Source organism: Ambystoma mexicanum, chromosome 2p, assembly GCF_040938575.1.
Source record: "Ambystoma mexicanum isolate Mex_15411 chromosome 2p, UKY_AmexF1_1, whole genome shotgun sequence".
Lineage (NCBI taxonomy): Eukaryota > Metazoa > Chordata > Amphibia > Caudata > Ambystomatidae > Ambystoma > Ambystoma mexicanum.
Window position 1 is genome coordinate 577,125,985 of NC_090923.1, and position 12,972 is coordinate 577,138,956.

The 12,972-nt window shown below is 42.9% G+C and overlaps 1 protein-coding gene across 4 annotated transcripts in view; it reads left to right on the top strand.

Annotated features, from left to right (window-relative positions):
• DOCK3 (dedicator of cytokinesis 3) overlaps positions 1 to 12,972 on the top strand; it is a 2,582,899-nt gene that overhangs the window by 1,504,347 nt on the left and 1,065,580 nt on the right. For all 4 annotated transcript variants that reach the window (XM_069644069.1, XM_069644070.1, XM_069644071.1 and 1 more), the window contains one exon: positions 12,781 to 12,862. In XM_069644069.1, the coding sequence (XP_069500170.1) occupies positions 12,781 to 12,862 (82 nt within the window). The remainder of the gene's footprint in view (positions 1 to 12,780; positions 12,863 to 12,972) is intronic.

Below are 12,972 nucleotides of genomic sequence, written 5' to 3' on the forward strand. Positions count from 1 at the left end.
CACATCATGACTGCACTTAGTGATTGCTGCTTGCAATTAAGGTTGTTATAATCATTCATGTATGTATAAATGCATTATTTTGTGTGAGGAAAAAATATATGAAATCAATTTATGTTATACATAATTCAAATGTTATTGAAAAGCACAGAGAAACTTGGGAACCTATTTTTGCTTTGTGTGAATGCACAGTGTGGCGAGCCAGAAGAACAATATGTTTGAACAAAGTGTATTTAAATGAAAAGAAAATGCCTCTGTGTATCTAAAACCCCCTCACACCCATAGTTTTATTTCAATTTAGATTTTGTGAACAAAATGGATTTTTGATTTTATGAGAGTTTTGGTATAGTCCAAAACAATATAGTCCTCGTTCCAATCCAATCCAATAAACTGGCTCTACCACTAAGCAAACATGTAAAGAATATAGGTTGAGTGCCCTGCACTCTTGTTATTGCACAAAGATATCTTTAGCTGTAGCAGGAGTCCCTCCCAGGGTCTGGATCCAATGGTTATAAGTAAATAACATTTTCACTCAAAGAAAACAGGTCTTGTCAGACTATCAAAAGTTCCATCAAAGTTCGGACCAAAAAGTCTCAAGTTCCTGGAAGAAGAAAATGACCAAACTTCTTTAGATGGAGGGATATTTCCCTGATGCCTTTCCTCCACCTTGGTTGTATTCTCTCCATTTCGACCAATTGTCAGGTGTCTCCTTGCTCCCTTGATACCGGCTTTTCACTCTACTCATTGTGCCCCTGTGGCTCCTTTGGGTTCCTCTGACCCAATATCTCATGTATGTCTTTGGGTTTCCTATGACCCCTCTCTGCTTCTGGCTCTCTTAGTTTTCTTGGGTCTCCTTGAACCCCCTCAAGTTTTATGCTGTTCAGGTTTCTCAGGCTCCCATATCCCTTGTCCTTGTCTCATTCTATCTCTGTTCTATGTTCCCCAGTGAGGGTCCAGCTCATCAACGACAGCAGCATTCTCCACAGCTTGCTGCCCTCCTGTAATCAGTGCTATCAGTCCGCTCATCTCAGCTCTCTCTCTCGCTCTTTATTTCTCTGTCTCTCTATAAGGTTTGCTCTCAGTCTGAGAGTGGAAGACCGAGTCCTACTTTTGTCCCTGGCCTTGCTGTCTGTTTGTGGGCTCTGGGCCCACCACATTCTGCATGTGGTCGCACCTCCAGATATGGTTTGCTTCACATGGCCTCTGCCTCTCAGGCCTTGCTCACTTCCTCGTCTGGTGGAAGGCGGCTCTCTCGGCATCTGCCTCCTTCTGTGCTTTAGTGGGTTCCTCTGGTCTGAGCGGCTCTGCCACTTGTCAATGTTGTCACATCTCTGAGTCTCATCTCGGCATTGGATCCCTCCTCTTCCATTCAAGGGCTGTTGGCACTTTATTCTTGCTCCAATATTCAAAAAGGGGCGTCTTGTTCATTGTGATGCTGGAAATGCATCGGAGGGACAGGGCCTCCGTATCCTTGTTCTTTACTGCCTTTTTATCGTGTGTTCTGTCGATTTTTCTGCGCAGGAGTTCATGTGGGACTCCTGGCGGTACAGCTCTCTCTCTTTTAGTTTGGTGAACAGACCCATGGGATACCCTTACGGCACCCATGGGTGGGGGTACAACCCTGTGCCCCTAGTGTATGTTTTTGGGCACCTGTGGGTGGCCCGCAGAGCAGGGTATGGGCTGGTGGCAGCTCCATGCTGAATTTGATAGGTGTGCTGAGTATCCTCCATTTTGGGATACCCAGGCCCTGCCGTTGGAATCAGTTGATTCGCAATGGAAAACAAGATGGCCCCTGTGGCCTCTTGCTTTCTATTACCTGTTACCTTGTTTTCCCAAAGTCCTGGGAAGCCCTGACTCTGTCCCTTCCCCCTGACTGGCTGTTGGGTGGAAGTTCCATATATGGTGTTGTTGTGAAGTCCAGTCCAGACTGACTGGAGCCTTCCCAGTGACTGTATGTTGTGGGTACGCCCTGTAGGTGGGACCTGGGTGAATGGAGTGTGTGACGAATATGCACTTCTTGTTGTGGCTGTCTGGTTTCTGGTATGAGAGACAAAGACTGAGACAGCCCTGCCCGAAACTGGCCTGAATGCAGTGTGTAGTGTTGAATGGCTGGGTACTTGTCCCAATCCACATTCCTGGTTGTGAGTGTCTGAGAGGGAGGAGGATGGCCTGAATGCACTGTGTGCCTGATTGGCTGACTGACTGCATGAATGCCCTTCTGCATGATTGGCTGCTGAGAGTGACCCAGCAGTGTGGATGAGAGACAAGATAGTATATCTGGGGACCTCTCACCACTGGAAATTGTTCAGAAGCTGTGTCTACACTTTAAGAGTAACTGGAACTGCTGATCCTCGACGCCCAGCTGGAAGAAGAAGACTTGCTGTTGCATTTGCTTCGACCTGATCTGAAGGCTGCCGAATTCATCGAAGACTGATCCGAGAGACGACCTGGTAAGGCGCCCTCTTCCCGTGCTCCGAGGACCATCGAGCACCGCTAACCTTCGCCGAAGCTCCCTGGAAATCAGACCCTCAAAAGGCTGCCGATCTGCGACGGGACCGCTGAGGAGAACGAAGCAAAGCACCCGGACTTCGCTGCTGTCGAAGTCTATTGCCGTCGACCAGGGTTCGCAGGTTTGTGTAACCGCTGGAGGCCCGTCGAAGTTGTGTTGCCCAGCCGTGGGGACCACTTGACTCTGTGCCGCCGACGACCGGATCCACTCGCTCCTTTGCCTAAGAACATTTGAATCCAAGGACTCCCTTGTCCGCAACATCGACCGCTTTGTCCCGCCGGAGAAAGTCAAGGATGACCAACGCGCCGAGGAGAATCCGCCGGTGGATTTCCCGCCACCTGAAGGCCACAAAGACTTCGACGACTCGACGCCCTTGTTGGGCCACAGTTCTTCTGAAACTCTTTGTGGTCCTGAACAATCCGTCGCCGAGGTGCCCCGTACACCTCATCCTCGCAGGACGTCACCGACGAGCACCACCTGGATCGACATCGGGGTCTCGGCACCCTTGAACTTCTCATTGCCGCCGTCGACGACAAGTTCACCATCTTCGATGCCTCTCGACGATCCGTGGCTCCTGCTTTAAAGGGAGTCACTCAAGAAGGATCCTTCGATGCGTCTTCGAAGAACTCTACTCCACCAGGTACATTGGAGGTGTAAAACCTTAATAGGAGGAAATAAGGCTATTGAACAATATATGGACTGGGCTTGTGTAATATATCTTTATTTTACAGGTTGCCCAGGTGGGGGGAATCTCCACACAGAACTGTGTCGATCGGTAGGGGCCAGTATTCTACCTATTGTTTCAACCATCTTACGTTCCTTCCTATCTCTATTGCTGGTCTCCTTGCTATTGATCTGTGTGACATTTTAACCCTACAGTTGATGCTCTTTAATGAGATTTGATAACATTGGTGGTACCACTTTATAATTGTATATAATTATCATTGTTGATTCCTGAGTACAAAGTGTGTTATTGTGATCGTGTACATATCTTAGAATATCAATTATATAAAGACTGTGTTTTCAGTAATACAGTGTGTGGACATTCCTTTGTGGTGGCTCGGGGACTACACTGTACTTAAGAACCAGCCTGCATCACCTCCTGAGAAGCTAGGCCTTGATTGCTCGACTACGTTACCAAGAATAGAGAATCTTGGCTGGGGTCCTCTGTGCCTCTCCTCTACCATATAGAGAGCAGAAGTACAGACACCCCCCTCCAGTCTTTACATTCATCACCACCTGTCAAGCATGTGGAAGGTTCTGCATTACCTGGAGCCAAACACAAAGAGGTATTATCAGTGTTACCTTGTTCAAACACATAAATATGTTATCAGCATTGCTTAATCCCATGTAGGAAGATAATATCTTAGACATAGGGAGTTCCTGCATGGGAATGCAAGTCCTTGTCCCCTAAAATGGAGCCACTCCCATGGAAGTCTCACTTTCTCAAACCCCTAGGGAGGGTTTTGCTGCAAAAGCTCACCTCCCTAGCCTCAAAGGTGGTGGCTCCTCCTTGGGCAGAAGGGACATAGCCTCCTGAAAACAGAGGGGTTTACAGCTGAAGAAAGAGAAGTCCAATTCCAGAGAGAGTGTAGTAGATGACGTGGGGCATGAGATTTTGTTTAAGTGGCTACATCCAAAAACTAACTGATCAATGCCATAAAGCACACATAGATTCCCACTTCCAAAGATGAAATGAGATCATTCCTAGGGATGAGCGAATGTTATCAAAAATGTGTAAAGAATTCTCCTGACCAGTTATACAATATAAGATGCCTAGTGAAAAACAAAATGGATTTTGTGTGGGGAGAGGAGGAAGAAATCTAGAAATAGATCTCTCAATACCTTTGGGACAATTCCACTGAAGTGACCACATCACACTAGCCCTGAGAAGCCTAAACTGGCTTTCAGTAAAAAACACATTACTTCAAAGCCGTCTGCATCGCTCACAAATCACTACACAGACAAGGAGGTGACACAGAATGTTATGGGAAAGAACTGAGGTGTTTCACTGCTCAGACCCCAGGGATCCCTTATTTAGGTGGCCAGGGAAGGGCCATCGCTATTGGATCCCAACCTTGGGAGTGGACTAGTGAGGGAGGATCATCTGGGTAGGAGGTCCTTGGAGAGTGTGGAGGAAACACCTGAAGGTGAGACCTGGTATCCCCCATTTCCCGACAACTGTTTACCCCATAGTCCCTGCTTTTATGCAATTCTACAACTCCCATAATTCCCCTCCTTTCTGTGTTAGCCCAACTACTGAGTTGAGGAAGAGGAAGACTGAGATTTTGAAGATTACCACTAGTGATAGAATATGGGCATATCCCACTAATAAGGCCAGGCAGGGTCAGGCACGCCTATGATAATCCACACCTGAAACACATTGACGGCCACCCAGAGTATAAGAGGTGGAGCATGGAGAGACACATTGAAAGAGTTGGAGCCCGAGAAGGAACATGAGTTGGAGGTCGAGCAGACAGGCGAACTGGGTTGCATGGGTAGCCCGGTATCTGTCAAGGGAGAGTGAACCGCCACGTGCTAAGGGCCTGAGAGGCGGAAAGGCTGCAGCAAACGTGGCAAGGGAGCCGTGTCTCCAAGGAGCCTGAAGGGGATTGCTCGAGGAAACAGACTCCAAAGGGGAGTTCTGGTGCAGGTGCTCATTCCCCCGGGTGTTTAAGAAAGCCTGGGAGTGCTGGAGGAGCAGCGAAGAAGACCCTGACCTTGACACGTATCCAGCGATAAAAGGAAACACATCCGGTGAGCTCAAAGCAGTGGGGAACCCAGTTTGTGAAAGGCGCGAGGCACGAGTGAGATACAATGTTTCAAGGTGAGAGCACGCACATGGTGAGGGACGCGATGAAAGTGAAAACTTCAATTGCCCATTGTTAAAACAGTTTGAGAAGAAACAAAGTGACAGCGAGCAGCGAGGCCATGTGCAAGTGTACATGAGAAAAGACAGACTTTTTGAGAATTATGAATCACGGAAGCAGCTTCACTAAAGGGAAGAGAAGCTTTAAAATGGCTCGAAGTATCAGCAAAAATGGAATATGAGCTGTGATATTTGTGAACCCATTGTAGGGGAACCACAACAAGAATTAAGAGAAGGGTCTGGGACCCACAAAGAGATGAGAACTGTGTACAGTGCCGAGGGCACAACCAAGTGTGATATTGAAGATAAGGAGTATGAACTGTGCATAGTACCAGGAGCACAATCATTGAATACAAAGAGCATGAACTGTGTTCAGTGGCAGGAGCACAACCAAATGAAATGTTGAACTAATGCAAGAAGCATAATGAAGAGACGGCTGTAGTATTTCATTGTATGTTCATTCATCACCTCTATGTTCATACAGTACTTCATTGTCTGTTTATTTATCATTTCCATGTTCCATATTCCATAGCTACAATACATTATTACATTTTAGAATATAGAACATTGGAGCCTAGGTGGAAGGGTCGTGAAGTAGAATGTAGAAGGTGGGAAGGGGGCCAGAGGAATGATGCCATTTTTTTCAGTTGCTTTTGTTATGTTGTAGTTGCTGGTGGGCTAAATCCTTAAAACGTAAGTAAACTTCTTTACACACTCTACCTGTGTGAGAGAATACTTCAGTGGCGACGAGGATGGGATAACCCAAGAACGGCAGCCCACAGAGTAGCTGTTAACCTTAATGCCTTCTACTGCATGAAACCACACCAGAAGCCTGTGGCAAGTAACGAGCGTATGAAAGGACGAATAATAACCACAACGTAGAAGTCACGTTTACAATCTTTCAAGTGAGCCGTGAAACAAAGGTACCCACCGGTGTGTGTCCTGAAAGAAGTAAGTCAAGCGCTTTCAGTGCAACTTCTATTAATAATTTGCACACATTTTAAATATATAACACAGCCGCAAGAAACATTGGGAGAGATTAACCCCCCAAACTTGGCGTAAAAAGACTGAGAACGCATCCTAATCGCAAACCAGGAGGCAGGCTGGGTGTACTCAGTGTATTCAGATTCAAGGATTTAATACAGACTATATTGTAAAAGTAGCATTTAAAATTGCTGAAGGACTGTTAACAATTCACAAGGTATGCATCATTCAAAGATTAAGACTGTTAAGGGCTTTACTCCGGTTCAATAGGCATAGCCTGATAATCACACATCAGTGTGCATATTTTAAAATCCAGCATTAATTACCAGTGTGAGGCATTGTTTTGTTTCAAGATGCACCAAGGTTCTCCATCCGCATTGAGGCAACAACGCAATATGCAGTTTAAATGAAAGGACCTTTGGACATCAAATAACGTGCAGCCATATTTGTTTCTCTGTAACAACTGCCATCGCTGCCACTTTAACGCCGCGGTTGGAAACAAAGTTAATTCATCTTACTTAAAGTCGGCACAAATAAAGTGACTTCACACTCCAACGCTGCATCAACGATTCGTACAATTCGTATATGTATGGCCTCAAATGACTTTGCAAGTGAAATCGCAACCATAATTTATTAACATACTACATGAGCACATTAATTTATCACAATCCCCTTAATAAAAGGAACTGCAATTACTATTACAAAGGAAAAAGCAAATATTTGAAGCCTTTTGCTAGTACTGTTGTTTTTCTTTGAAATAACAACAACCAAGGGGATAGGGAGCTACTACTTCAGGGGGAGTCGCACGACGTTCAAGCCAAAGTGGATCACCCACAATTTAGGAGGGGAATGGGTTCATTCTGTGGCGTTTTATTGGAAAAGGAAGTGTGTTGTTTGAAAATGTTGTACCAATTTGTAAAGCTTTGTTTCTATTGTAAGTAAAAACAATGTGTGTGTGAACAAAGGAAACAAAATTTGAAGGCTGTTACATGCACTGTTTGTTTCAAAGTTCATTATCCAATTGTAATTACAATTCATAGTTAGTAAAGGTAATCACTTTCTGCAACAGCACGCTTACGATGAAGGATTATCCATAAGAACAGTATTTCTGTGAAACCAAGTCTCCAGACACCATGCAAAGCATACCACCACTAAATTACTTTCTTGATACAAAGGGTGAACCAATAGTACCATGGAAAAGATGGAAAAACGTTTCGATCATTACGTATTTGCAGCACAAGTTTTGAATTTTTCTATTGAGAGGAAGAAGTGTTTACTCATACACTGTTTAGGAAATTACGGGCAAGAACAGTTTGAGAATTTGCCAGCAGTATCTGATGAAGCTGCTTCAGGACTCACAGAAAATGGGAAATTTATACAAATGTTAGATTTACATTATGAGAAATCTGTCAGTATTATTCTTGAAAGATATAATTTTTACAAGTGCAGCTCTAGGTGGATTAGCTACCTAATGTGAGTTTGGTAATAATCTAGATGAGCGTATTTGTGATCAATTTACGTTGGAATGCAGTGATAGCAAGGTGAGGGAAGCACTCTGGTCTAAAGCGAATCCATCCTTAGATGAAGTCCTCAGAGTTGCAAAGGAGGTGGAACACACCAACAAAGGTGTGAAAGAGCTTGAAAAAGGGAAGAATGTGAGAATAAGAAAGCATGCATATCACAAGTACCAGAAATATTGGCACTTCAGGGAAATTAGTCCACAAAGAAATAAACAGTGAATGTTAAGAAGAAATATTCTAGGTTTAAGGAAAAGAGAGAAACCAGTGACAGATGGAGATGCTACAGATGTGACAGTATACATCATTTAGCTAGAAGTGAAAAGTGTCCTGGCATCAAAGAGTTGTGTAAGAGGTGTAATAAAAAGGGGCACTTTACCAATTGCTGCAGAACCAAGATGGAGAATATAGATTATGTTGATGAATTTTGTGAGAGATTGGAAGAATGCACATTTTCAGTAGAAGATTCACTACTCAACATGACTGAACATGATGATGCAGATATGAAAAGCCCATGGCAAAGATAGAAATAAATGACAAACTATTCAGTATGGTAATTGACTCGAGTGCGAAGTATACCTACTTCGCAAGTTTTTGTTTGGGAAAGAGTTAAAAAAAAATACCATATTAAATGAAGAGTATGTCAGACCTTTTGCATATGGCGGTAAACACATTGCATTGGAAGATTGGTTCTGGTCCATTATGAAGCTTAAAGATAGTTCCACAAAAGGAAAGGATTATGTCTCGAAAAAGGGAATGCAACCACTTTTGAGTTGGTCTCATCAAAGGAGATTGAAAAGAAAATTGGATCCAAATGCGGAGGAAGCAGTGTATGCTGTGGATCAAGAAACATTAAGCGAAACTTTCAAACAACACTCAGTGTTTAGGGAGGAACTTGGAGCTTTAAAGAATTTTAGTCACAAGATTAGATTGAGACATGATGCCATTCCGGTGGTGCAGAAAGTGAGACCAGTGCCTTTGTTGATAAAATCAGCAGTGAAAGAAGTACTTCAGAGAATGGAAACAGGAGGTTTTATTGAAAGAGTGGAATCATCGGAATGGGTTTTGGTAATAGTGCACAAGCCACATGGAAAACTAAGGTTGTGCATAGATCTCTGTTGTGTGAACAATTGCGTGATTTCTGATACACATCCCCTAACTAACATAACTGAAATGTTGGGAACTATTAGAGATGCCAAAATAATGAGTACTTTGAACTTGAGATCTGCATACCATCAGATCGTGTTACATCCGCTTTCTAGAAATATTACTGCTTTCATTAAAACAGAGGGTTTATTTTGTTGTTAAAGAATGCTGTTTGGGCTCATATCTGCAGCAGCGGTGTTCCAGCGAGTGATGCATCAGTTATTCCATGAAATGCAAGGGGTACTTTGTTTTCAAGATGATGTATTAGTTTATGGTAAGGATCAAAAAGAACATGACAGTAGGATTCATAAAGTGTTACATATATTTAAGGAAGCCGGTCTCATACTGAGTAAGGACAAATGTAAATTTAACAGATCTAGCATACAATATCTGGGTCATGAAATTTCATATAAAGGTATTAAGCCAAGAGAAGAGTTGGTTAACACCATTCAAAATTTTCCCAGTCCCGATAGCAAAGATAAATTGATCTGATTTTTGGGTATGGCTGAGTATTATGCCAAGTTTATTCCAGGATTGGCAAGTAAAACTTTTCACATGAGAAAGTTGGTAAAAAAGAATGTGAAATTTGACTGGGGTGACCGGTGTGAATGTGAGTTCAATAATTTAAAGATGTATTTAAATGGTGCACCCACATTGAAATCGTTTGATCCCAACAAAAAGAGCACACTTACCACTGATGCCAGCAATCATGGCATTGGGGCAGTGTTATCACAAGTGGAAGATGGAATAGAGTATCCAATTGCATTTTCTTCAAGAGTCCTGAGAGAAGCAGAATGCAATTATTCCACCATTCACAAAGAGTTACTAGCTGTCAAGTGGGCCATTGAAAAGTTTTGTTCATTCATTTGGGGAACCAGGTTTGTGGTAAGATCTGATCACAAGCCACTCAAAGATATTCTAATGACCAAAGATCCTGATAAAGTATCATAAAGAATAAGGAAATGAGTGGTGAGTCTGCAGGAATATAATTGGGATGTGGAATGCATTCCTGGTGTTAAAAATAAATCTGCTGATTGTCAAGATTGAACAATATTGTTGAGAGTGTGGATGATGAAGAAAGTGATGAGGAACAAATATTGAATGTATATCAAGAAATTGTATCTGAAAATGATTGGGCACAAGCAATGGAATCAGATGAAATCTTAAAAAGGGTGAAAAAGTGACTACAAAGTGGAGCTAAAGGTAATGAAATCAAGAAGGGTGAGCTACCCGATGCTGTTAGACATATGTTTGACGAATTGCATATTAACAAAGTTTTAATTTGGAGGAGTGTAAAACTTTATCCACCTGTGGGAGTGAAGAAAAACATTTTACAGCTAGCACATGAGGGACACCAGGGCATAAATAAGAGAAAACAATTGGCCAGGCAAGGTTTTTATTGGCCTGGAGTAGATTTAGAAGTGGAAAGACTGATTGGAGAATGTTGTAGTTATGGGGACTCTGCCAAAGGTATGTCGCTAGACAGGAACGCATGACTATTACATCCATACCCACCATGCCTTGGGACCGTGCTGGGCTAGATATTGTGGGTCCAGTCAGAAGTCAAGGTACTTTGAAATTTTGCATAGTGCTTATTGATATGTTGTCTAGGGGGGTGGAGATTGAGTGGGTAGAAAATTCAAGTTCACGAGATATTATTTCATTTTTGGAAGTGATATTTAAAGAAGAAGGGTACCCTACCACCATTATCACAGATAATGGAGTACAATTGGTGTCAGAAGAGATGAAGACATTTCTCAAGGACAATGGAGTTAAGCATAAAACAAGTTATATATATCATCGCCAAACAAATGGCATAGTTGAGAGGTTCAACAAGGTGATAAATAATAGCATCAGGTGTGCGTTGGCAAGTAATGCTGATTGGAAAAAGGCTCTTGAGGATACTGTTGTTGCACATAGATCACGCCTCATTCTACCACAGGGGTTTCCCCTTTTGAAATACTAAGGGGTTGGAAACCAAACACAAGAGTATGTCCTGCGTGGTTGGCCAGAGCGTGCACCAAGAACATTGATTTGGAGGATGTAGGAAAGAAAGTGTATCAGAAACAATTAGGTAATAAACAGTTGTTTTATGTGAGGAAATAGAATATAGAACATTAGAGCCTAGGTGGAAGGGTCATGAAGTAGAATGTAGAAGGTGGAATCCAGAGGCCGGAGGAATGATGCAATTTGTTTCATTTGCTTTTGTTATGTTGTAGTGGCCGGTGGGCTAAATCCTTATAACTTAAATAAACTTCTTTACACCCTCTACCTGTGTGAGATAATACTTCAACAGCCTTAGTAGCAGAGTTGTCCCACACAGGGCCGACAAAGATACTGTGCATTTGCAAAAGTCTCTGTTACTGAACTGCAGAGTAAAGAGGGACCAGGGTGCCAGGGGCGCCATTGCGAGAAAGCCTTATGGCCAGAGTGGTCCTGCACAGCGCTGGCGAATACTGTGCAGTTGCGAAGGTCTCTGTCACGAATACCATCGGAGAATCATTGAACTGTCGGGGAAGGGAACCCAATTATGAAACAAATATTGAACTATAGGAAAGAGAATCCCATTGCAAAGCATTTTGAGGAACTGTGCTTTTGTGAAAAATTGATGCCAAACCAGACGAGGGAAGCCTGTAAGAACTGTATGCTGTTGAACTGTGTGAATTTCAAGCCAGATGAGGGAAGCCTGTGACTCATTGAATTGTATGAAGTAGCCACCCAAGCGCTTTAAGAACTCTTATTGCTCATGCTTGGGCAAAGGAGTGTTATTCAACTCCATTGCCATCCTGACTTACTTTTGATACACTCATAAGTTTTGACTTGTTTCTCACCACTTAGTTATGGTAAAGGTGTGAGGGTAAGCATAGGTTTCAGACATAGACATTGCTTTCTTGTGATTAGACTGACTCTGACTGATTACTTTTATTTAATGGTTGATACTATTCCCATTATGGATTTTATAGATTTAGGACCAGCTAGGAAGCCTCCAACCCCCATTCAAAACCTAATAAACGTATTGAAACTTGTGTCGTTGTGTCTGAAACCATAACTACCTCACAGTAATTTAAATTTCCACCCACCCCATATGATGGATCAGATTTCTCTGTAATTTACCTGTTTTTAGCACCTGCTTAACGGACCATATTGCATAGGAATTCATTGCAAATGCCTCACACAAGCATACATTGAGGGCCGCATTTGCACTTTTTGCACAACTGAAACAAAGGTGTTTAACCTGTTATTGCCAGCATTAGCCTATTGTCGCCAGTTGTAACACTCGTTTACACTTTGTAGTGCAAGTGACCAAAAATGCATGAAGGGGAACCAAGTGCACATAAGTACAAACATAAGCAAGCCTGTCTGTGCAGTTTACCATTTTTTTAATGATCCTACTTGATTTCCCCATCCCTCTTATGCTCTTTTTATTTAGCTGTGTTTCTCAACCATTTCCTTCTTTCTCTGTGTATCACCTGACCTCCCCATCTCCCACATGACCTCTTGACCTTTTTCTTTGTTTCTATTCTTGGTCTTTGCATGCATGTTCCTCTACTGGAATTCTGTTCAGCTCCCTCCTGATATCCATTATTCTCGCATTCCCTTAATCCTCACATTATTATCCCTAGCAAGTGCATTCCTCACCTCTGTGTGGCAAAAGTCTTTCTCTTCACCTCTCTTCTCTAATTCTCCATTCTTTTCGGTCCCCTCTTTTGGTCTTTGCCACCAAAACGTCATGTTTCTCTTTCCTTCTCTATTTTCAGTGAGCGGTTCTTGGTTCGCCTAAATAAGAATGGAGGTCCAAGGAACCCAGACAAGATTGACCGACTCTGCGCCCTCTTTACGGTAAGTACTCACCCTTGAGGAAGCTGGCCTTGCTGTTTGGCTAAGGAGCAGATTTGTAGCCCGATTTCTTGAAGGATATTCAGACAAAAAATCATTGCAATATAAACCTA